At 30.0% G+C, this 23,878-nt stretch overlaps 1 protein-coding gene and 1 long non-coding RNA gene across 6 annotated transcripts in view; one reads left to right on the top strand and one right to left on the bottom strand.

Moving 5' to 3' along the window:
* Positions 1 to 23,878, bottom strand: part of LOC136038525 (uncharacterized) — a 171,077-nt gene that overhangs the window by 19,983 nt on the left and 127,216 nt on the right. The window lies entirely within an intron of this gene.
* On the top strand, positions 5,192 to 7,864 carry LOC136038969 (uncharacterized). Its single transcript, XM_065722488.1, has 2 exons — positions 5,192 to 5,479; positions 7,176 to 7,864. The coding sequence occupies exons 1-2, from the start codon at positions 5,326 to 5,328 to the stop codon at positions 7,862 to 7,864; spliced, it is 843 nt and encodes a 280-aa protein (XP_065578560.1). The 5' UTR covers positions 5,192 to 5,325.

Genomic DNA, 23,878 nt, shown 5'->3' with positions numbered 1-23,878 from the left:
ACCAACGCCTCAATTATTTAACTATTGATCAAATTAACTTAATTAAAAATAATTATTAAAATAGTTTAAAATAACTAAACATAATGAGATTTTAAATAAAAAATTAACTGTTTGAATATAAAACGAATTTTAGTATTTCAAAATATTTTGTTTTTCGTATTTTTATCTTTTCCAATGGATATGAACATCAAGTGCCATCATCATTGGTAGTTCTATCTTGTTCCATAGAATCAATTAAATTAAGTTTGTAGGTTCTCCGTGCCTAAAATGTCATTTACACCAGTTGTTGCCCAAAACATGAACACCAATTTTTGTAGTAAAAACGTCAGCAAACATTAAACTGTTTGTTATTATGACAATATTATTATATTATCATGTTTGTTAACTTTTCTTGTCTGCATATTTTCTTCTTCTTGCCCGATGGAGAGAGAAACTGTGGGTTTCTTGTTACATATATACTTATTATACACGTTTAGCAAAGGCGTTTTTTCTTAATCTTTAACCAAGCGTAAAGCAACAGTAAACAGAAAAAGCGAAAAAATACAGCTAAAATCTATCGGTAACCATCTGGCACATTGTTAAAAAAGCCAGCATGGTATTTAGAAAAATAGATCTGGTAATTATACTACTATTTTTAAGATGTTCCCTTGAGACGAGAACAACAACATTGACCGCAATCCCTCCAACCCATTACAGAGCCGTTACTGGTGTTAGCGGTGCCCTAGGAGAAACTTTCCCGTTGAAATACCCGCGGTCAATCCCTCATTGATATATTGTTTGACGTCTATACTTCTAAATATAAATATTTAAAACATGAAGTGTTCTGTTTCTGATTTTCTGGTGCAAATTCAAACACTTTTGGTTCACGTTACAACAAATACTTGTTTTGCAATAAGAAACTTATCACCCCCCAAAGAAAATAGTTAACAAAATGATAGAAGCTTAACTGAAAGGAAAAACAACCTAGTGGTTATCGAATTTAAAATAAGTATTTCAATTTCAATTCCTTTTGATCTGGTACGAATATGAATCACAACTTTCATATTACAAAAGAAGACGATTTCCGAGTTGCAAAAAAATATTGTCTTTACTTAAAACTTAGAGAGAAAAAAGAAGTTTACTTTAAACAAAGCAGCGGAACAAGCTTTATTTAAATTAAACCCAGTTTTCTCTCTTTCATTTTTTGTAAATGAAACAGCAGTGTGGTATAAGAAATTATTTTCTTTCTTTAGAAAGAACTTTTTTTTTCAATCACCCTGAAGATGCCTAGCCAACTCAAGTCAACTATATTACGCAAGCATCCGCATCAGAGAAAAATTGGCAATTTCCCTGTAAAACAACAGTTTTAGATTTACAGCTAAACATATAAAAAATACCCGGCACCAGAAACTCCTAATCTCTCATTCAGGGCCGTATTACAAAATGATTTTTTAATGGGGTTAACAAAAAACCTAAAAAAAAAACACGTTATTTTTCAATTCATTTTTTTACGTTTCTACGGGACAGACAGATATCGATCCAACACCCCCCCCCCCAGCAGGTACGGCCTTGCCCTGATTTCCTTATATTTTTTTCTATTTCACTTCAAAAAGTCGTAGACCCAATAAATCGTAATCAAATCTCCACTTAAATCTCGTAATTCGATGAAATGTCAAGTCTAGATGCTAAACGAGAATTCTCATTGGTTGACATAGGTTCACCCTAGGTTTTGCTTTTGACCAATAAGCTCCGCCAATCGCCCCACCATAGCGACCTAATTAGAACTGGCCCCAATCCAAACGTAAACGTTAAAAGGTACGACGAGGTAGATATTATAGGGGAGGGGTATGGGTTGCACCAATTCGCTTTTCATGAAGCCTATATAGCTCGATGTTTGTATCCACTTTACTTTCATCAGTTATGTCTTTAGTTACTTGTTTTTTTTATTTGTTTAATTTTAATTGCATGCTTTTTGTATAACTGTTAACTTTTTGTGTTTCAATTTCGTGTTCATAATATCGTATTGCTATTTAGTTTGTTTGCATTTTATATGGATTTATTATTTAATCTACTTTCGTGTATTGTCTTAAACTTCAATCTTGTTTTACTTTCACTTCGTTCTTTTTCTCACTTTGTCTCATTTGGAAACCATGAATTTTCCTGTCAGCTATATCATTTTCATCATGATCAACAGAATTACAAAAAGAAGAACTACTATAGATGCAGTTTTAATTAGCCCTATATTTTGAGAGGAAAAAATCCTCGATTTCTTTCAGATATGATGTGTTGAATTGGTTCTGTTGCCGTTTCTGAGCAGCTGGTTACCCTCCGCCTATTTTTGATTCTTGAAAAAGTCACAAAACTTCCAATTTCCAATCAAACAAGCCTCTTCAAAGTTATTACGATCACTCCTTGCTCTAAATCATTATAGTTTAAAACTGAGCAACTTGTATAAGTAACAGCCCTTGCCCAATGAATAGCAAGGGATTTGTCCACCCATGAATTATAGCTATTTGACTTTTGGACTATTTTGAATAAAATGGCTATTTCAAGATTTTGATTGTAAGTATTTTGAGACAAAGGGGTGCATGGGGTGAGAACTGGTTACCCTCTGATTACTTAATAAACCTAAACAGGACACTACAACCTTCGATCTCCAATCGAATGAACCGTCCCTAAAGTTCATATGACCATTCCTTCCATAAAAAAAACCATAAATGTCAACAATAGACAATTAGTATAAACTAATGCCCTTGTCCCAAGGGCTGAGGGGATATCAAATCCGGTCCCATAGCTGCTTGATATTTGGACTATTTTGAACAAAATGACGATCTCAAAATTGTCATTGGAAATATTTGGGGAAAAAAGGGGTAAATGGGAGGGCAGGTTGCCTTTCTATCAATATTGTGATATCACTATTGTGTGTTCAAAAACGAATCAGTTATTAGTTTGACTTGATCCTTAGAGAAAGTGACTTCGTGACAAATATGGTTTTATCTATAAAGGAGTACAATGACGCAAATAGATCTAATAATATTAGAATCGAAGAACTACTTCATACCAGGAATGCAGCCAGTTGTTTTATTTTTCAATGCGGACACGATTGGGAAATTCAAAAACTTTTGAAGTCTTTTAAATCCACGGAATATGAATTATACAACGATTTCATAAACAATCCTGAAAAGGTCCAATTGAAGGACCGGGGAGTAACATAATGAAAAGAATAACTCCAGAGTTTCAGATCGAATTGAAGAAACACCTAGAAAGTAGAAGTAAAAAAGAATTAAGAATTAGAGAAGAAGAAAAGAAGAAGAAGAAGAAGAAGAAGGAGGAGAAGAATAAGGAGGAGAAGAATAAGGAGGAGAAGAAGACGGAGGAGAAGAAGGAGAAGAAGATCCTCCCATTGCCCGGACCATGCCACTTGCTCTTCATGGTCCATCCTTTTTAGGTGGAATGATCGTAGGCGTAGTCATTTAAAACTTGATGTTTTGTGCACTTAAGATGTTTCGAAGTTCTGTTCATTAAAAATAAAATCTGTTCATTCTGATCAAAAAAAAAAAAAAAAAAAAAAAAAAAAAAAAAAAAAAAAAAAAAAAAAAACGCGATAATGCATCTTCGGCATCCACCTTGAAATGCAAACATTGTGGTGGAAATCACGGAAGCAATAGTTTCTCCTGTGCCGTATTGTAGAGCCGTATGCCTGTCCCTCCATCGAACACTCAAGCTTGTGGCTGATAACTTCCCTCCTTCTAGAGGTATGGACCATTGCACCGAACCTGATTGCGTAAACCTGTATTTTCAAAGCATAAATGGAGCAAGAGATAAGTTAATAATTTTAGCTGAAATATTCAAGTCATTCGATTTAGTGTGTGTAGTTGAGCACCAATTAAGTGGCGTTAATAGTAATCAGTCGGGAGTTTCTTATGACCACGAGTTCTTCATCCGTCATGCAAAAATCACAGGTGGTCATCCCACTAGCGGCATTATAATTGGAGTAAAAAAGAGCCTTAAGTGTGTTTTACTTGAAACCAATGATACTTTTGTTGCAGTTGATCTAGGCCGTGTCATTATTCTTGCAGTTTATATGCCTACTAATTACAGGAACGAACAATCCAACGAACATTTTTGTTACGGGGGGGGGGGGGGGTTAGTGGAAATAATTGGGTTTGGTGTGAACTTTAGCTTAAGGGGGGATTTTTACCATGAGGTACTTGGGACTTTTCTAAGTCATAGTAGCTTAATGTGGATATGAGATATGGGAGCTAAATTACTAACAGAATAAAAAGGCTTTGTATATAATCCCCAGTAACCTGGGAGACAGAACCATCTCGGTGATGTTCGAGGTCTCCTGAGACAATATAGATTTCCTTGGGACCGTACCTGAAGACTAGAGGAACTGTACCTGATGCCCTAGTACATAGACAGAAGATGATTAAGTACAATAAGGTTTATTTACTTACAAGATACAACTTTTGACAAAACAATTCCAATAACTTATGAAAAGGTGCACATGAACACTGGAACTTGACTCATATAAAACTCTCCTGAAACTCAACGACCAACTGCCTGCCCAGATAGTGACGCCAAGCTGATGGTGAATTTAGGCAGAGCGAAGAAGTTCAAAGCATTGTTAATCCTATTCTCTAATTGCGTCTTCTCGTTATCAAACGCAGCATCATCTGCTTCCATGATTCTGCCTAATGACTGGGCAACATCTTCTCCTTTCATGGCACCATAGTATGTCATGATCACATCCCTCGGGGCAGCCTTTCTCATTAGCGCAATTGATCTCCACAAAGATGCGATACCTGCATCTTCTGAAGACGCATCTGCAGTGCGTAGAGAAGGGCTATTGGCAATTGTTCTTTCCTTGTAGTAATTCAGTGCAATAGTTGCTAACTCACACACCAATGGATAGCATGATGAGTCTCTCTGATCAAACTGCACACCGGATCCTAACACCTTATAAGGATGGAAGGCACTGTAGTACCCATAGGCATTGTGAGCCCTAAATCCCGCCTCCCTCAGAGTTTTGTGCAATTCCCCAAATGGCCCTAGCTGATCAACGTTCTTGATCAATGGAATTATGTTTTCGCTCTTTAACATCTTCAGCACAACTAATGAATCAGACACCATTGACCCACCCGTAACCTGATCTGGCCCACTTAAGGTTCCTTCACATTCAGTTTTGGCGTTCCGTTAACCCCTTCACACTGGAATCCGTAAGGCTCAATAATCCTTCCTAAGATCTTACGTTAACGTAACTGTAACCGTAACCGTATACGAGAGCTTTAACGGAAGAAGTTCAATTTATTTTAACTTCTTACGTTTACGTTAAAAGCCAAAATGGATGTTTTTGATGAACAAATTATTGAATTTGTAGAAGCTAGGAAATATTTATATAGCTCAAAGGACCCTGGTTTCAAGGATAGGCAATTGAAGCAGAATTCGTGGGAAAGTCTGAGCCAAAGCTTTGCTTCAGTTGGTAAAGACATTAGTGGTGAGTATTCTTGGCATTTTCTTGATTTGTAGGCTAGGGTATGTTTTGCTAAATATTGTTATTTCACTTACTAGCAGTTTGTAAGCAATGCTGAAAAAATTAACAATGCATTATATATTTGAATTGATTTTTCTGTTGTTGTTTTTTTCAAATATTTGAAACAAAATTAGCCTAGCCTACTGGTATTTTACCCTAGCCAACTGTATCTGTTATAATAATTGAAACTCTTTTGGAAGTAATCTTTTTCTAGGCCTGTTCATAATTAGACCCATTGTTGAAATTATTCTTTAATGTGGAAAGAATTTAAGATCATAAAAAATAAAGAATTTAAGATAGGCTAGGCTAAAATGGTTATATGTTTTATATTTAAGAACCTAATCATTATTCAGTAATTTGGTATTTTTTTAGGTTGGCTACTGAGGGCTAAATCTGGTAGCCCATATTTAAGAGGAGGGTAAGGTGCGTTGTCGAAAACACAAATGTGATACATAAAGAGAACATAAAATAAGGAATCTAGTGGTAGCCTACTGCTTTCAGTACTAGGCTTATAGACTGTTTCCTCCTATGGAACTCTGGATCTAGAATAGTAGCCTACCTTGCATCCTAGCCTAGTCTCCTTTCACCTGATATTCTTCAATTTGAGCTATATAGCTATAATATAGCCTAATAAAATAGCCAGGCTGTACATGAAAGTCTGTTGATTTTTTTCTGAAAATGGCAATACTGTTGGAAATAAGTAGCCTACAATAAACAATGCAAGTCAAAACAATCACTAAAGTTTCATATATAGTCCATGCCATTGGCTATTTATTTTACATTGTCATTAGTAAACCATGTAGCAAAAGAGATTGAATGACACTGTTAGATTATCTTTATTATTAACAAAGCTTTCAAATCAAAGGAGGTCATTGCTTATAATTTCAAAACTGTGATGATTAATTCCCCTATTAGTCTCCCTATTTGCATATATGTTGAGCAATGTCTTTTTCTTATGTAGTTCCATGTACTGTTGGCATCTTGTTTTGTATTTATACTGTGAAGAAGTTTATAAATGAGGATTTGGTAAAACATATAGGGCATATAGAGATGTGTAACTTTATGGCAAAGAGCCTTTAAGGGATGTGAATGATTTCATATCTGCTTTTTGTCTTTTTTGTAAAGAAACTCAAGTAATATATTACAAGTCAACTTAAGTCATTATCCCACATACTATTTTACTCACTCAGATTTTATACCCTATTGAAACTAATTTTCAGCAATTGTGTTCCTTCAGTTTCAAAACAAAGTAACTTTGAACATTTGAAGACTGAACAGTTACACCATTTTTAGCTGAAAATTTTATAAAAAAAAAAAAACAGGATAACTATACTTTACAAATCTATTACTAAACATAGTGCTAAGAAATAAAAACAGAAATATATGGGTTGAGCGCAACAAAGACAATAATTTTCTTGCTACAAGTACTTTAACTCAGAATCAATGAATAGTATTGATATAAGAAAGTTACAAATTTTTAATGTTGTTGAAGTGACAACAAGCTTAAGTTGGTTTAAAGGATCTTTCTTTCACATTTCATTACCCTTTCTATCTACAAAATATTGTTTATAGGGAATAGCTATGTAGGTCCCAGTTGAATTTGCTGTAAAAAGAGCATGTCTAAAATTGCTAACCATAGTAATTATTGTTGTTTTTCCAGTTACTGAGCTTGTGAAAAAATGGGGTAATTTGAGGGATCGCTATGTCCGTCTGAAGAAAAAAGGAAAAGCTCCCAGTGGCTCTAGTGCTGATTCAAGCTTAAAGCCAGAAGAGCGAAAACTTGTTGAAAACATGAACTTCCTTCATAGCCATATTGTGGAGAGAAGCAGAAAAACTACAGGAAATACTGTTCAGCGTGAAAGTGGTATTACTAGTGAGAATCCACTGGACTACACCACCACCATTTTTGCTGAGAGTCATGATTCAACATTTTTACAGTCTGCAGATAATCAAGAGTCAGAATTTTCACAGTCTGCAGAAACCAGCTTTCAAAATAGTGATGGAGTAGTGAATATTGATGGAGTGTTTGATTTTATTACACCAAGGAAAGATACTTTTATGGCAAATGAATCAAGTGCTTCATCTTTTCATCAGAATGCCACAACCCCACTACCAGGAACTTCAAAAAGAAAAAGGACTGTGTCTGCAGATTCAAGTGACTTGAATAAAATTCTGACAGATTATTTCAAGCAAAGATTTTGCAAAAAAAATAATACAGATAGCAACTTGGATCAGCATGATCCAGACAAATATTTTTTAGTCACTCTTGCCTCATTTAAAAAAGTACCAAATGATTTGATGTTGGATTGTCAACTAGATATTTTACAAACAATTAAGAAGTATATTTAATCAGATAGTGTATTTTGAAGTATATTTAATCAGTTTTATAGACAAATAAAATAAAGCTTTTTAGTTTTCGATTTAATTTAAGCATTGTATTATATTAAAAAAATGGTAAGTAGGTCAAAAAAATTATAAATAGGCCATCAATATAAATAATGAAGAATAATTATTCTAGTACAAAAATAAAACGTAATTTGAGAAAATAGTTGCAACATTTTATGGCTGTGTTTGAAATAGAGTAGCTGGCTATAAATATTTTTTTAAACAAAATTTCTTATAATAGCTTTAGTTTAGACTCCTATTTCTTAGGGAGATGGAGAAAAACAAAGTAAAGAGGAGACAATTTTAATATACAGTAAATTAAAATATGTCAAAAGACATGGCTGTCATATCCCTATAATTAATATGAAAGTAGTAACAATTTAGAAACTGCCACGTAATGCTCTTTCCCTTTGCCAAGGTACACTTCCAGTAGGTGAAACTAAATACCTAGCCAGACTGTCTCTGAGACATTGGGAGTTTCGTGATGCATTGTTGCTTCCAAACCGTCTGTGTTAAGTACAGTTTAAGTGTACTTTACTTATATTATTTCTGTTCGTTTTAATAGTAATTGCCATTGTTTGTTTCCATATGTTGTTTCTTTTGTTTCTTTTTTTGCCATTGTTTGTTTCTATATGTTGTTCCTATATTTTGTCATCTATTTTTTTTCATATAATTAAAACCAGTTAATTACTGTTAATTTCTGTTCGTTTAAATAGTAATTGCCATTGTTTGTTTCTATATGTTGTTTCTTTTGTTTCTTTTTTTGCCATTGTTTGTTTCTATATGGTGTTCCTATATTTTGTCATCTATTTTGTTCATATAATTAAAACCAGTTAATTAATTAATATCGATTTTCAAAAAGTAGATTCAAACGTCATCTAAGGCCCAAGATACACTTTGCGTTTTTCACCTAGCGTCTTTCTCCCATTGTTACTCTAGGGCGTATATTTTCTCTTTACCTGTAACACTTTAACTCTACAGTTTAAGTGTACTTTACTTATATTATTTCTGTTCGTTTTAATAGTAATTTTCATTGTTTATTTCTATATATTGTTCCTATATTTTGTCATCTATTTTGTTCATATAATTAAAACCAGTTAATTAATTAATATCGATTTTCAAAAAGTAGATTTTTTTAGGTTTAGAAAAGTAGATTTATTATATTATTTCTGTATACTATTTCTTCACCTGGAGGGCATATAAGCAAGGTTAACGAAGAACAATGTCATCTTTTGTTTCTTTTTTTGCCATTGTTTGTTTCTATATGTTGTTCCTATATTTTGTCATCTATTTTGTTCATATAAATAAAACCAGTCAATTACTGTGAATTTCTGTTCGTTTTAATAGTAATTGCCATTGTTTGTTTCTATGTGTTGTTTCTTTGATTTCTTTTTTTGCCATTGTTTGTTTGTATATGTTGTTCCTATGTTTTGTCATCTATTTTGTTCATATAATTAAAACCAGTTAATTAATTAATATCGATTTTCAAAAAGTAGATTCAAACGTCATCTAAGGCCCGAGATACACTTTGCGTTTTTCACCTAGCGTCTTTCTCCCATTGCTACTCTAGGGCTTATCTTTTCTTTTTGCCTGTAACTTGTAACTTTACTTATATTATAATTTTTTTAGGTTTTTGCGGTTATCAATGGGGCACTCTACAGTTTAAGTGTACTTTACTTATATTATTTCTGTTCGTTTTAAAAGTAATTTCCATTGTTTGTTTCTATATGTTGTTCCTATATTTTGTCATCTATTTTGTTCATATAAAAACCAGTTATTAATTAATATCGATTTTCAAAAAGTAGATTTTTTTAGATTTAGAAAAGTAGATTTATTATATTATTTCTGTATATTATTTTTTCGCCTGGAGGGCATATAAGCAACGTTAACGAAGAACAATGTCATCTTTTGTTTCTTTTTTTGCCATTGTTTGTTTCTATATGTTGTTCCTAGATTTTGTCATCTATTTTGTTCATATAATTAAAACCAGTTAATTACTGTTAATTTCTGTTCGTTTTAATCGTAATTGTCATTGTTTGTTTCTATATGTTGTTTCTTTTGTTTCTTTTTTTGCCATTGTTTGTTTCTATATGTTGTTCCTATATTTTGTCATCTATTTTGTTCATATAATTAAAACCAGTTAATTAATTAATATCGATTTTCAAAAAGTAGATTCAAACGTCATCTAAGGCCCAAGATACACTTTGTGTTTTTCACCTAGCGTCTTTCTCCCATTGCTACTCTAGGGCGTATCTTTTCTCTTTACCTGTAACACTTTAACTCTACAGTTTAAGTGTACTTTACTTATATTATTTCTGTTCGTTTTAAAAGTAATTTTCATTGTTCATTTCTATATGTTGTTCCTATATTTTGTCATCTATTTTGTTCATATAATTAAAACCAGTTAATTAATTAATATCGATTTTCAAAAAGTAGATTTTTTTAGGTTTAGAAAAGTAGATTTATTATATTATTTCTGTATATTATTTCTTCACCTGGAGGGCATTTAAGTAATGTTAACGAAGAACAATGTCATCTTTTGTTTCTTTTTTTGCCATTGTTTGTTTCTAACTGTTGTTCCTATATTTTGTCATCTATTTTGTTCATATAAATAAAACCAGTTAATTACTGTTAATTTCTGTTCGTTTTAATAGTAATTGCCATTGTTTGTTTCTATATGTTGTTTCTTTTGTTTCTTTTTTTGCAAATGTTTGTTTCTATATGTTGTTCCTATATTTTGTCATCTATTTTGTTCATATAATTAAAACCAGTTAATTAATTAATATCGATTTTCAAAAAGTAGATTCAAACGTCATCTAAGGCCCGAGATACACTTTGCGTTTTTCACCTAGCGTCTTTCTCCCATTGCTACTCTAGGGTGTATCTTTTCTCTTTGCCTGTAACTTGCAACTTTACTTATATTATAATTTTTTAGGTTTTTGCGGTTATCAATGGGGCACTCTACAGTTTAAGTGTACTTTACTTATATTATTTCTTTTCGTTTTAATAGTAATTTCCATTGTTTGTTTCTATATGTTGTTCCTATATTTTGTCATCTATTTTGTTCATATAATTAAAACCATTTAATTAATTAATATCGATTTTCAAAAAGTAGATTTTTTTAGATTTAGAAAAGTAGATTTATTATATTATTTCTGTATATTATTTCTTCGCCTGGAGGGCATATAAGCAAGGTTAACGAAGAACAATGTCATCTTTTGTTTCTTTTTTTGCCATTGTTTGTTTCTATATGTTGTTCCTATATTTTGTCATCTATTTTGTTCATATAATTAAAACCAGTTAATTACTGTTAATTTCTGTTCGTTTTAATAGTAATTGCCATTGTTTGTTTCTATATGTTGTTTTTTTTGTTTCTTTTTTTGCTTTACTTAAATTATATTTTTTTTAGGTTTTTGCGGTTATCAATGGGGCACTCTACAGTTTAAGTGTACTTTACTTATATTATTTCTGTTCGTTTTAATATTAATTTCCATTGTTTGTTTCTACATGTTGTTCCTATATTTTGTCATCTATTTTGTTCATATAATTAAAACCAGTTAATTAATTAATATCGATTTTCAAAAAGTAGATTTTTTTAGGTTTAGAAAAGTAGATTTATTATATTATTTCTGTATATTATTTTTTCGCCTGGAGGGCATATAAGCAAGGTTAACGAAGAAAAATGTCATCTTTTGTTTCTTTTTTTGCCATTGTTTGTTTCTATATGTTGTTCCTATATTTTGTCATCTATTTTGTTCGTATAATTAAAACCAGTTAATTACTGTTAATTTCTGTTCGTTTTAATCGTAATTGCCATTGTTTGTTTCTATATGTTGTTTCTTTTTTAGCCATTGTTTGTTTCTATGTGTTGTTCCTATAATTTGTCATCTATTTTGTTCATATAATTAAAACCAGTTCATTAATTAATATCGATTTTCAAAAAGTAGATTCAAACGTCATCTAAGGCCCGAGATACACTTTGCGTTTTTCACCTAGCGTCTTTCTCCCATTGCTACTCTAGGGCGTATCTTTTCTCTTTGCCTGTAACTTGCAACTTTACTTATATTATAATTTTTTTAGGTTTTTGCGGTTATCGATGGGGCACTCCCATTTTGTCATCTATTTCGTTCATATAATTAAAACCAGTTAATTAATTAGTATCGATTTTCAAAAAGTAGATTTTGTTATGTTAGAAAAGTAGATTTATTATATTATTTCTTCGCCTGGAGGGCATATAAGCAATGTTAACGAAGAACAATGTCATCTTTTGTTTCTTTTTTGCCATTGTTTGTTTCTATATGTTGTTCCTATATTTTGTCATCTATTTTGTTCATATAATTAAAACCAGTTAATTAATTAATATCGATTTTCAAAAAGTAGACTCAAACGTCATCTAAGGCCCGAGATACACTTTGCGTTTTTCACCTAGCGTCTTAAGTTTAAGTTTAGCGTCACTTAGCGTCTTAAGTACAGTTTAAGTGTACTTTACTTATATTATTTCTGTTCGTTTTAATAGTAATTTCCATTGTTTGTTTCTATATGTTGTTCCTATATTTTGTCATCTATTTAGTTCATATAATTAAAACCAATTAATTAATTAATTAATATCGATTTTCAAAAAGTAGATTTTTTTAGGTTTAGAAAAGTAGATTTATTATATTATTTCTGTATATTATTTCTTCGCCTGGAGGGCATATAAGCAAGGTTAACGAAGAATAATGTCATCTTTTGTTTCTTTTTTTTTGCCCTTGTTTGTTTCTATATGTTGTTCCTATATTTTGTCATCTATTTTGTTCATATAATTAAAACCAGTTAATTACTTTTAATTTTTGTTCGTTTTAATCGTAATTGCCATTGTTTGTTTCTATATGTTGTTTCTTTTTTTGCCATTGTTTGTTTCTATATGTTGTTTCTTTTTTTGCCATTGTTTGTTTCTATATGTTGTTCCTATATTTTGTTCATATAATTAAAACCAGTTAATTAATTAATATCGATTTTCAAAAAGTAGATTCAAACGTCATCTAAGGCCCGAGATACACTTTGCGTTTTTCACCTAGCGTCTTTCTCCCATTGCTACTCTAGGGTGTACCTTTTCTCTTTGCCTGTAACTTGCAACTTTACTTATATTATATTTTTTTTAGGTTTTTGCGATTATCGATGGGGCACTCCCATTTTGTCATCTATTTCGTTCATATAATTAAAACCAGTTAATTAATTAGCATCGATTTTCAAAAAGTAGATTTTTTTAGGTTTAGAAAAGTAGATTTATTTTATTATTTCTGTATATTATTTCTTCGCCTGGAGGGCATATAAGCAAGGTTAACGAAGAACAATGTCATCTTTTGTTTCTTTTTTGCCATTGTTTGTTTCTATATGTTGTTCCTATATTTTGTCATCTATTTTGTTCATATAATTAAAACCAGTTAATTAATTAATATCGATTTTCAAAAAGTAGATTCAAACGTCATCTAAGGCCCGAGATACACTTTGCGTTTTTCACCTAGCGTCTTAAGTTTAAGTTTAGCGTCACTTAGCGTCTTAAGTACAGTTTAAGTGTACTTTACTTATATTATTTCTGTTCGTTTTAATAGTAATTGCCATTGTTTGTTTCTATATGTTGTTCCTATATTTTGTCATCTATTTTGTTCATATAATTAAAACCAGTTAATTAATTAATATCGATTTTCAAAAAGTAGATTTTTTTAGGTTTAGAAAAGTAGATTTATTATATTATTCTGTATATTATTTCTTCGCCTGGACGGCATATAAGCAAGGTTAACGAAGAACAATGTCATCTTTTGTTTCTTTTTTTGCCATTGTTTGTTTCTATATGTTGTTCCTATATTTTGTCATCTATTTTGTTCATATAATTAAAACCAGTTAATTACTGTTAATTTCTGTTCGTTTTAATAGTAATTGCCATTGTTTGTTTCTATATGTTGTTTCTTTTTGTTTCTTTTTTTGCCATTGTTTGTTTTTATATGTTGTTCCTATATTTTGTCATCTATTTTGTTCATATAATTAAAACCAGTTAATTAATTAATATCGATTTTCAAAAAGTAGATTCAAACGTCATCTAAGGCCCGAGATACACTTTGCGTTTTTCACCTAGCGTCTTTCTCCCATTGCTACTCTAGGGCGTATCTTTTCTCTTTGCCTGTAACAGTTTAACTCTACAGTTTAAGTGTACTTTACTTATATTATTTCTGTTCGTTTTAATAGTAATTTCCATTGTGTGTTTCGAAACAATTCGAGAGGTTAACGAAGAACAATGTCATCTTCTGTTTCTTTTTTTTGCCATTGTTTGTTTCTATATGTTGATCCTATATTTTGTTCATATAATTAAAAACCAGTTAATTACTGTTGATTTCTGTTCGTTTTAATAGTAATTGCCATTGTTTGTTTCTATATGTTGTTTCTTTTGTTTCTTTTTTGCCATTGTTTGTTTCTATATGTTGTTCCTATATTTTGTCATCTATTTTGTTCATATAATTAAAACCAGTTAATTAATTAATATCGATTTTCAAAAAGTAGATTTTCTTAGGTTTAGAAAAGTAGATTTATTATATTATTTCTGTATATCATTTCTTCACCTGGAGGGCATATAAGCAAGGTTAACGAAGAACAATGTCATCTTTATTCTTTTTTTTGCCATTGTTTGTTTCTATATGTTATTCCTATATTTTGTCATCTATTTTGTTTATATAATTAAAACCAGTTAATTTCTGTTCGTTTTAATAGTAATTGCCATTGTTTGTTTCTATATGTTGTTTCTTTTGTTTCTTTTTTTACTTTACTTATATTACATTTTTATTTAGGTTTTTGCGGTTATCAATGGGGCACTCTACAGTTTAAGTGTACTTTACTTATATTATTTCTGTTCGTTTTAATAGTAATTTCTATTGTTTGTTTCTATATGTTGTTCCTATATTTTGTCATCTATTTTGTTCATATAATTAAAACCAGTTAATTAATTAATATCGATTTTCAAAAAGTCGATTTTTTAGGTTTAGAAAAGTAGATTTATTATATTATTTCTGTATATTATTTCTTCGCCTGGAGGGCATATAAGCAAGGTTAATGAAGAACAATGTCATATTTGTTTCTTTTTTTGCCATTGTTTGTTTCTATATGTTGTTCCTATATTTTGTCATGTATTTTGTTCATATAATTAAAACCAGTTAATTACTGTTAATTTCTGTTCGTTTTAATAGTAATTGCCATTGTTTGTTTCTATATGTTGTTTCTTTTTTTTTCTTTTTTTGCCATTGTTTGTTTCTATATGTTGTTCCTATATTTTGTCATCTATTTTGTTCATATAATTAAAACCAGTTAATTAATTAATATCGATTTTCAAAAAGTAGATTCAAACGTCATCTAAGGCCCGAGATACACTTTGCGTTTTTCACCTAGCGTCTTAAGTTTAAGTTTAGCGTCACTTAGCGTCTTAAGTACAGTTTAAGTGTACTTTACTTATATTATTTCTGTTCGTTTTAATAGTAATTGCCATTGTTTGTTTCTATATTGTTTCTTTTTTTGCCATTTTTGTTTCTATATGTTGTTCCTATAATTTGTCATCTATTTTGTTCATATAATTAAAACCAGTTAATTAATTAATATTGATTTTCAAAAAGTAGATTCAAACGTCATCTAAGGCCCGAGATAAACTTTGCGTTTTTCACCTAGCGTCTTTCTCCCATTGCTACTCTGGGGCGTATCTTTTCTCTTTGCCTGTAACTTGCAACTTTACTTAGATTATAATTTTTTTAGGTTTTTGCGGCTATCAATGGGGCACTCTACAGTTTAAGTGTACTTTACTTATATTATTTCTGTTCGTTTTAATAGTAATTTCCATTATTTGTTTCTATATGTTGTTCCTATATTTTGTCATCTATTTTGTTCATATAATTAAAACCAGTTAATTAATTAATATCGATTTTCAAAAAGTAGATTTTTTTAAGGTTTAGAAAAGTAGATTTATTATATTATTTCTGTATATAATTTCTTCGCCTGGAGGGCATATAAGCAAGGTTAACGAAGAACAATGTCATCTTTTGTTTCTTTTTTGCCATTGTTTGTTTCTATGTGTTGTTCCTATATTTTGTCATCTATTTTGTTCATATAATTAAAACCAGTTAATTAATTAATATCGATTTTCAAAAAGTAGATTCAAACGTCATCCAAGGCCCGAGATACACATTGCATTTTTCACCTAGAGTCTTAAGTTTAAGTTTAGCGTCACTTAGCGTCTTAAGTACAGTTTAAGTGTACTTTACTTATATTATTTCTGTTCATTTTAATAGCAATTGCCATTGTTTGTTTCTATATGTTGTTTCTTTTGTTTCTTTTTTTGCCATTGTTTGTTTCTATATGTTGTTTCTATATTTTGTCATCTATTTTGTTCATATAATTAAACCAGTTAATTAATTAATATCGTTTTTCAAAAAGTAGATTCAAACGTCATCTAAGGCCGGAGATACACTTTGCGTTTTTCACCTAGCGTCTTTCTCCCATTGCTACTCTAGGGCGTATCTTTTCTCTTTGCCTGTAACTTGCAACTTTACTTATATTATAATTTTTTTAGGTTTTTGCGGTTATCAATGGGGCACTCCCATTTTGTTATATATTTTGTTCATATTTTGTCATCTATTTTGTTCATATAATTAAAACCAGTTAATTAATTAATATCGATTTTCAAAAAGTAGATTTTCTTAGGTTTAGAAAAGTATATTAATTATATTATTTCTGTATATTATTTCTTCGCCTGGAGGGCATATAAGCAAGGTTAACGAAGAACAATGTCATCTTTTGTTTCTTTTTTTGCCATTGTTTGTTTCTATATGTTGTTCCTATATTTTGTCATCTATTTTGTTCATATAATTAAAACCAGTTAATTAATTAATATCGATTTTCAAAAAGTAGATTCAAACGTCATCTAAGGCCCGATATACACTTTGCGTTTTTCACCTAGCGTCTTAAGTTTAAGTTTAAGTTTAGCGTCACTTAGTGTCTTAAGTACAGTTTAAGTGTACTTTACTTATATTATTTCTGTTCGTTTTAATAGTAATTGCCATTGTTTGTTTCTATATGTTGTTTCTTTTTTTGCCATTTTTGTTTCTATATGTTGTTCCTATATTTTGTCATCTATTTTGTTCATATAATTAAAACCAGTTAATTAATAAATATCGATTTTCAAAAAGTAGATTCAAACTTCATCTACGGCCCGAGATACACTTTGGGTTTTTCACCTAGCGTCTTTCTCCCATTGCTACTCTAGGGCGTATCTTTTCTCTTTGCCTGTAACTTGCAACTTTACTTAGATTATAATTTTTCTAGGTTTTTGCGGTTATCAATGGGGCACTCTATAGTTTACGTGTACTTTACTTATATTATTTCTGTTCGTTTTAATAGTAATTTCCATTGTTTGTTTCTATATGTTGTTCCTATATTTTGTCATCTATTTTGTTCATATAATTAAAACCAGTTAATTAATTAATATCGATTTTCAAAAGGAAGATTTTTTTAGGTTTAGAAAAGTAGATTTATTATATTATTTCTGTATATAATTTCTTCGCCTGGAGGGCATATAAGCAAGGTTAACGAAGAACAATGTCATCTTTTGTTTCTTTTTTTGCCATTGTTTGTTTCTATATGTTGTTCCTATATTTTGTCATCTATTTTGTTCATATAATTAAAACCAGTTAATTAATTAATATCGATTTTCAAAAATTAGATTCAAACGTCATCCAAGGCCCGAGATACACTTTGCGTTTTTCACCTAGTCTTAAGTTTAAGTTTAGCGTCACTTAGCGTCTTAAGTACAGTTTAAGTGTACTTTACTTATATTATTTCAGTTCGTTTTAATAGTAATTGCCATTGTTTGTTTCTATATTGTTTCTTTTTTGCCATTTTTGTTTCTATATGTTGTTCCTATAATTTGTCATCTATTTTGTTCATATAATTACAACCAGTTAATTAATTAATATTGATTTTCAAAAAGTAGATTCAAACGTCATCTAAGGCCCGAGATACACTTTGCGTTTTTCACCTAGCGTCTTTCTCCCATTGCTACTCTAGGGCGTATCTTTTCTCTTTGCCTGTAACTTGCAACTTTACTTAGATTATAATTTTTTTAGGTTTTTGCGGCTATCAATGGGGCACTCTACAGTTTAAGTGTACTTTACTCATATTATTTCTGTTCGTTTTAATAGTAATTTCCATTGTTTGTTTCTATATGTTGTTCCTATATTTTGTCATCTATTTTGTTCATATAATTAAAACCAGTTAATTAATTAATATCGATTTTCAAAAAGTAGATTTTTTTAGGTTTAGAAAAGTAGATTTATTATATTATTTCTTCGCCTGGAGGGCATATAAGCAAGGTTAACGAAGAACAATGTCATCTTTTGTTTCTTTTTTGCCATTGTTTGTTTCTATGTGTTGTTCCTATATTTTGTCATCTATTTTGTTCATATAATTAAAACCAGTTAATTAATTAATATCGATTTTCAAAAAGTAGATTCAAACATCATCCAAGGCCCGAGATACACTTTGCATTTTTCACCTAGAGTCTTAAGTTTAAGTTTAGCGTCACTTAGCGTCTTAAGTACAGTTTAAGTGTACTTTACTTATATTATTTCTGTTCATTTTAATAGCAATTGCCATTGTTTGTTTCTATATGTTGTTTCTTTTGTTTCTTTTTTTGCCATTGTTTGTTTCTATATGTTGTTTCTATATTTTGTCATCTATTTTGTTCATATAATTAAACCAGTTAATTAATTAATATCGTTTTTCAAAAAGTAGATTCAAACGTCATCTAAGGCCGGAGATACACTTTGCGTTTTTCACCTAGCGTCTTTCTCCCATTGCTACTCTATTGCGTATCTTTTCTCTTTGCCTGTAACTTGCAACTTTACTTATATTATAATTTTTTTAGGTTTTTGCGGTTATCAATGGGGCACTCCCATTTTGTTATCTATTTTGTTCATATTTTGTCATCTATTTTGTTCATATAATTAAAACCAGTTAATTAATTAATATCGATTTTCAAAAAGTAGATTTTCTTAGGTTTAGAAAAGTATATTAATTGTATTATTTCTGTATATTATTTCTTCGCCTGGAGGGCATATAAGCAAGGTTAACGAAGAACAATGTCATCTTTTGTTTCTTTTTTTGCCATTGTTTGTTTCTATATGTTGTTCCTATATTTTGTCATCTATTTTGTTCATATAATTAAAACCAGTTAATTAATTAATATCGATTTTCAAAAAGTAGATTCAAACGTCATCTAAGGCCCGATATACACTTTGCGTTTTTCACCTAGCGTCTTAAGTTTAAGTTTAGCGTCACTTAGCGTCTTAAGTACAGTTTAAGTGTACTTTTCTTATATTATTTCTGTTCGTTTTAATAGTAATTGCCATTGTTTGTTTCTTTTGTTTCTTTTTTTGCCATTTTTGTTTCTATATGTTGTTCCTATATTTTGTCATCTATTTTGTTCATATAATTAAAACCAGTTAATTAATTAATATCGATTTTCAAAAAGTAGATTCAAACTTCATCTACGGCCCGAGATACACTTTGGGTTTTTCACCTAGCGTCTTTCTCCCATTGCTACTCTAGGGCGTATCTTTTCTCTTTGCCTGTAACTTGCAACTTTACTTAGATTATAATTTTTCTAGGTTTTTGCGGTTATCAATGGGGCACTCTATAGTTTACGTGTACTTTACTTATATTATTTCTGTTCGTTTTAATAGTAATTTCCATTGTTTGTTTCTATATGTTGTTCCTATATTTTGTCATCTATTTTGTTCATATAATTAAAACCAGTTAATTAATTAATATCGATTTTCAAAAAGAAGATTTTTTTAGGTTTTGAAAAGTAGATTTATTATATTATATCTGTATATATTTTCTTCGCCTGGAGGGCATATAAGCAAGGTTAACGAAGAACAATGTCATCTTTTGTTTCTTTTTTTGCCATTGTTTGTTTCTATATGTTGTTCCTATATTTTGTCATCTATTTTGTTCATATAATTAAAACCAGTTAATTAATTAATATCGATTTTCAAAAATTAGATTCAAACGTCATCCAAGGCCCGAGATACACTTTGCGTTTTTCACCTAGAGTCTTAAGTTTAAGTTTAGCGTCACTTAGCATCTTAAGTACAGTTTAAGTGTACTTTACTTATATTATTTCTGTTCGTTTTAATAGCAATTGCCATTGTTTGTTTCTATATGTTGTTTCTTTTTTTGCCATTGTTTGTTTCTATATGTTATTCCTATATTTTGTCATCTATTTTGTTCATATAATTAAAACCAGTTAATTAATTAATATCGATTTTCAAAAAGTAGATTCAAACGTCATCTAAGGCCCGAGATACACTTTGCTTTTTTCACCTAGCGTCTTTCTCCCATTGCTACTCTAGGGCGTATCTTTTCTCTTAGCCTGTAACTAGCAACTTTACTTATATTAGAATTTTTTTAGGTTTTTGCGGTTATCAATGGGGCACTCCCATTTTGTCATCTATTTTGTTCATATAATTAAAACCAGTTAATTAATTAATATCGATTTTCAAAAAGTAGATTTTTTTAGGTTTAGAAAAGTAGATTTATTATATTATTTCTGTATATTATTTCTTCGCCAGGAGGGCATATAAGCAAGGTTAACGAAGAACAATGTCATCTTTTGTTTCTTTTTTTGCCATTGTTTGTTTCTTTATGTTGTTCCTATATTTTGTCATCTATTTTGTTCATATTTTGTCATCTATTTTGTTCATATTTTGTCATCTATTTTGTTCATAAAATTAAAACCAGTTAATTAATTAATATCGATTTTCAAAAAGTAAATTTTTTTAGGTTTAGAAAAGTAGATTTATTATATTATTTCTGTATATTACTTCTTCGCCTGGAGGGCATGTAAGCAAGGTTAACGAAGAACAATGTCATCTTGTTTCATTTTTTTGACATTGTTTGTTTCTATATGTTGTTCCTATATTTTGTCATCTATTTTCTTCATATAATTAAAACCAGTTAATTAATTAATATCGATTTTCAAAAAGTAGATTTTTTTAAGGTTTAGAAAAGTAGATTTATTATATTATTTCTGTATATAATTTCTTCGCCTGGAGGGCATATAAGCAAGGTTAACGAAGAACAATGTCATCTTTTGTTTCTTTTTTGCCATTGTTTGTTTCTATGTGTTGTTCCTATATTTTGTCATCTATTTTGTTCATATAATTAAAACCAGTTAATTAATTAATATCGATTTTCAAAAAGTAGATTCAAACGTCATCCAAGGCCCGAGATACACATTGCATTTTTCACCTAGAGTCTTAAGTTTAAGTTTAGCGTCACTTAGCGTCTTAAGTACAGTTTAAGTGTACTTTACTTATATTATTTCTGTTCATTTTAATAGCAATTGCCATTGTTTGTTTCTATATGTTGTTTCTTTTGTTTCTTTTTTTGCCATTGTTTGTTTCTATATGTTGTTTCTATATTTTGTCATCTATTTTGTTCATATAATTAAACCAGTTAATTAATTAATATCGTTTTTCAAAAAGTAGATTCAAACGTCATCTAAGGCCGGAGATACACTTTGCGTTTTTCACCTAGCGTCTTTCTCCCATTGCTACTCTAGGGCGTATCTTTTCTCTTTGCCTGTAACTTGCAACTTTACTTATATTATAATTTTTTTAGGTTTTTGCGGTTATCAATGGGGCACTCCCATTTTGTTATATATTTTGTTCATATTTTGTCATCTATTTTGTTCATATAATTAAAACCAGTTAATTAATTAATATCGATTTTCAAAAAGTAGATTTTCTTAGGTTTAGAAAAGTATATTAATTATATTATTTCTGTATATTATTTCTTCGCCTGGAGGGCATATAAGCAAGGTTAACGAAGAACAATGTCATCTTTTGTTTCTTTTTTTGCCATTGTTTGTTTCTATATGTTGTTCCTATATTTTGTCATCTATTTTGTTCATATAATTAAAACCAGTTAATTAATTAATATCGATTTTCAAAAAGTAGATTCAAACGTCATCTAAGGCCCGATATACACTTTGCGTTTTTCACCTAGAGTCTTAAGTTTAAGTTTAGCGTCACTTAGCGTCTTAAGTACAGTTTAAGTGTACTTTACTTATATTATTTCAGTTCGTTTTAATAGTAATTGCCATTGTTTGTTTCTATATTGTTTCTTTTTTGCCATTTTTGTTTCTATATGTTGTTCCTATAATTTGTCATCTATTTTGTTCATATAATTACAACCAGTTAATTAATTAATATTGATTTTCAAAAAGTAGATTCAAACGTCATCTAAGGCCCGAGATACACTTTGCGTTTTTCACCTAGCGTCTTTCTCCCATTGCTACTCTAGGGCGTATCTTTTCTCTTTGCCTGTAACTTGCAACTTTACTTAGATTATAATTTTTTTAGGTTTTTGCGGCTATCAATGGGGCACTCTACAGTTTAAGTGTACTTTACTCATATTATTTCTGTTCGTTTTAATAGTAATTTCCATTGTTTGTTTCTATATGTTGTTCCTATATTTTGTCATCTATTTTGTTCATATAATTAAAACCAGTTAATTAATTAATATCGATTTTCAAAAAGTAGATTTTTTTAGGTTTAGAAAAGTAGATTTATTATATTATTTCTTCGCCTGGAGGGCATATAAGCAAGGTTAACGAAGAACAATGTCATCTTTTGTTTCTTTTTTGCCATTGTTTGTTTCTATGTGTTGTTCCTATATTTTGTCATCTATTTTGTTCATATAATTAAAACCAGTTAATTAATTAATATCGATTTTCAAAAAGTAGATTCAAACATCATCCAAGGCCCGAGATACACTTTGCATTTTTCACCTAGAGTCTTAAGTTTAAGTTTAGCGTCACTTAGCGTCTTAAGTACAGTTTAAGTGTACTTTACTTATATTATTTCTGTTCATTTTAATAGCAATTGCCATTGTTTGTTTCTATATGTTGTTTCTTTTTTTGCCATTGTTTGTTTCTATATGTTGTTTCTATATTTTGTCATCTATTTTGTTCATATAATTAAACCAGTTAATTAATTAATATCGTTTTTCAAAAAGTAGATTCAAACGTCATCTAAGGCCGGAGATACACTTTGCGTTTTTCACCTAGCGTCTTTCTCCCATTGCTACTCTATTGCGTATCTTTTCTCTTTGCCTGTAACTTGCAACTTTACTTATATTATAATTTTTTTAGGTTTTTGCGGTTATCAATGGGGCACTCCCATTTTGTTATCTATTTTGTTCATATTTTGTCATCTATTTTGTTCATATAATTAAAACCAGTTAATTAATTAATATCGATTTTCAAAAAGTAGATTTTCTTAGGTTTAGAAAAGTATATTAATTGTATTATTTCTGTATATTATTTCTTCGCCTGGAGGGCATATAAGCAAGGTTAACGAAGAACAATGTCATCTTTTGTTTCTTTTTTTGCCATTGTTTGTTTCTATATGTTGTTCCTATATTTTGTCATCTATTTTGTTCATATAATTAAAACCAGTTAATTAATTAATATCGATTTTCAAAAAGTAGATTCAAACGTCATCTAAGGCCCGATATACACTTTGCGTTTTTCACCTAGCGTCTTAAGTTTAAGTTTAGCGTCACTTAGCGTCTTAAGTACAGTTTAAGTGTACTTTTCTTATATTATTTCTGTTCGTTTTAATAGTAATTGCCATTGTTTGTTTCTTTTGTTTCTTTTTTTGCCATTTTTGTTTCTATATGTTGTTCCTATATTTTGTCATCTATTTTGTTCATATAATTAAAACCAGTTAATTAATTAATATCGATTTTCAAAAAGTAGATTCAAACTTCATCTACAGCCCGAGATACACTTTGGGTTTTTCACCTAGCGTCTTTCTCCCATTGCTACTCTAGGGCGTATCTTTTCTCTTTGCCTGTAACTTGCAACTTTACTTAGATTATAATTTTTCTAGGTTTTTG

Source organism: Artemia franciscana, chromosome 18, assembly GCF_032884065.1.
Source record: "Artemia franciscana chromosome 18, ASM3288406v1, whole genome shotgun sequence".
Lineage (NCBI taxonomy): Eukaryota > Metazoa > Arthropoda > Branchiopoda > Anostraca > Artemiidae > Artemia > Artemia franciscana.
This window is presented reverse-complemented; position numbering and strand designations above follow the sequence as displayed.

What these genes read in the sequence shown, in the direction of transcription:
- LOC136038969 (XM_065722488.1), top strand. Translation starts at nt 5,326, where the DNA reads ATGGATGTTTTTGATGAACAAATTATTGAATTTGTAGAAGCTAGGAAA. An exon ending in AGTTGGTAAAGACATTAGTG is followed by an intron (nt 5,480 to 7,175) that starts GTGAGTATTCTT and finishes TTGTTTTTCCAG; the next exon opens with TTACTGAGCTTGTGAAAAAA.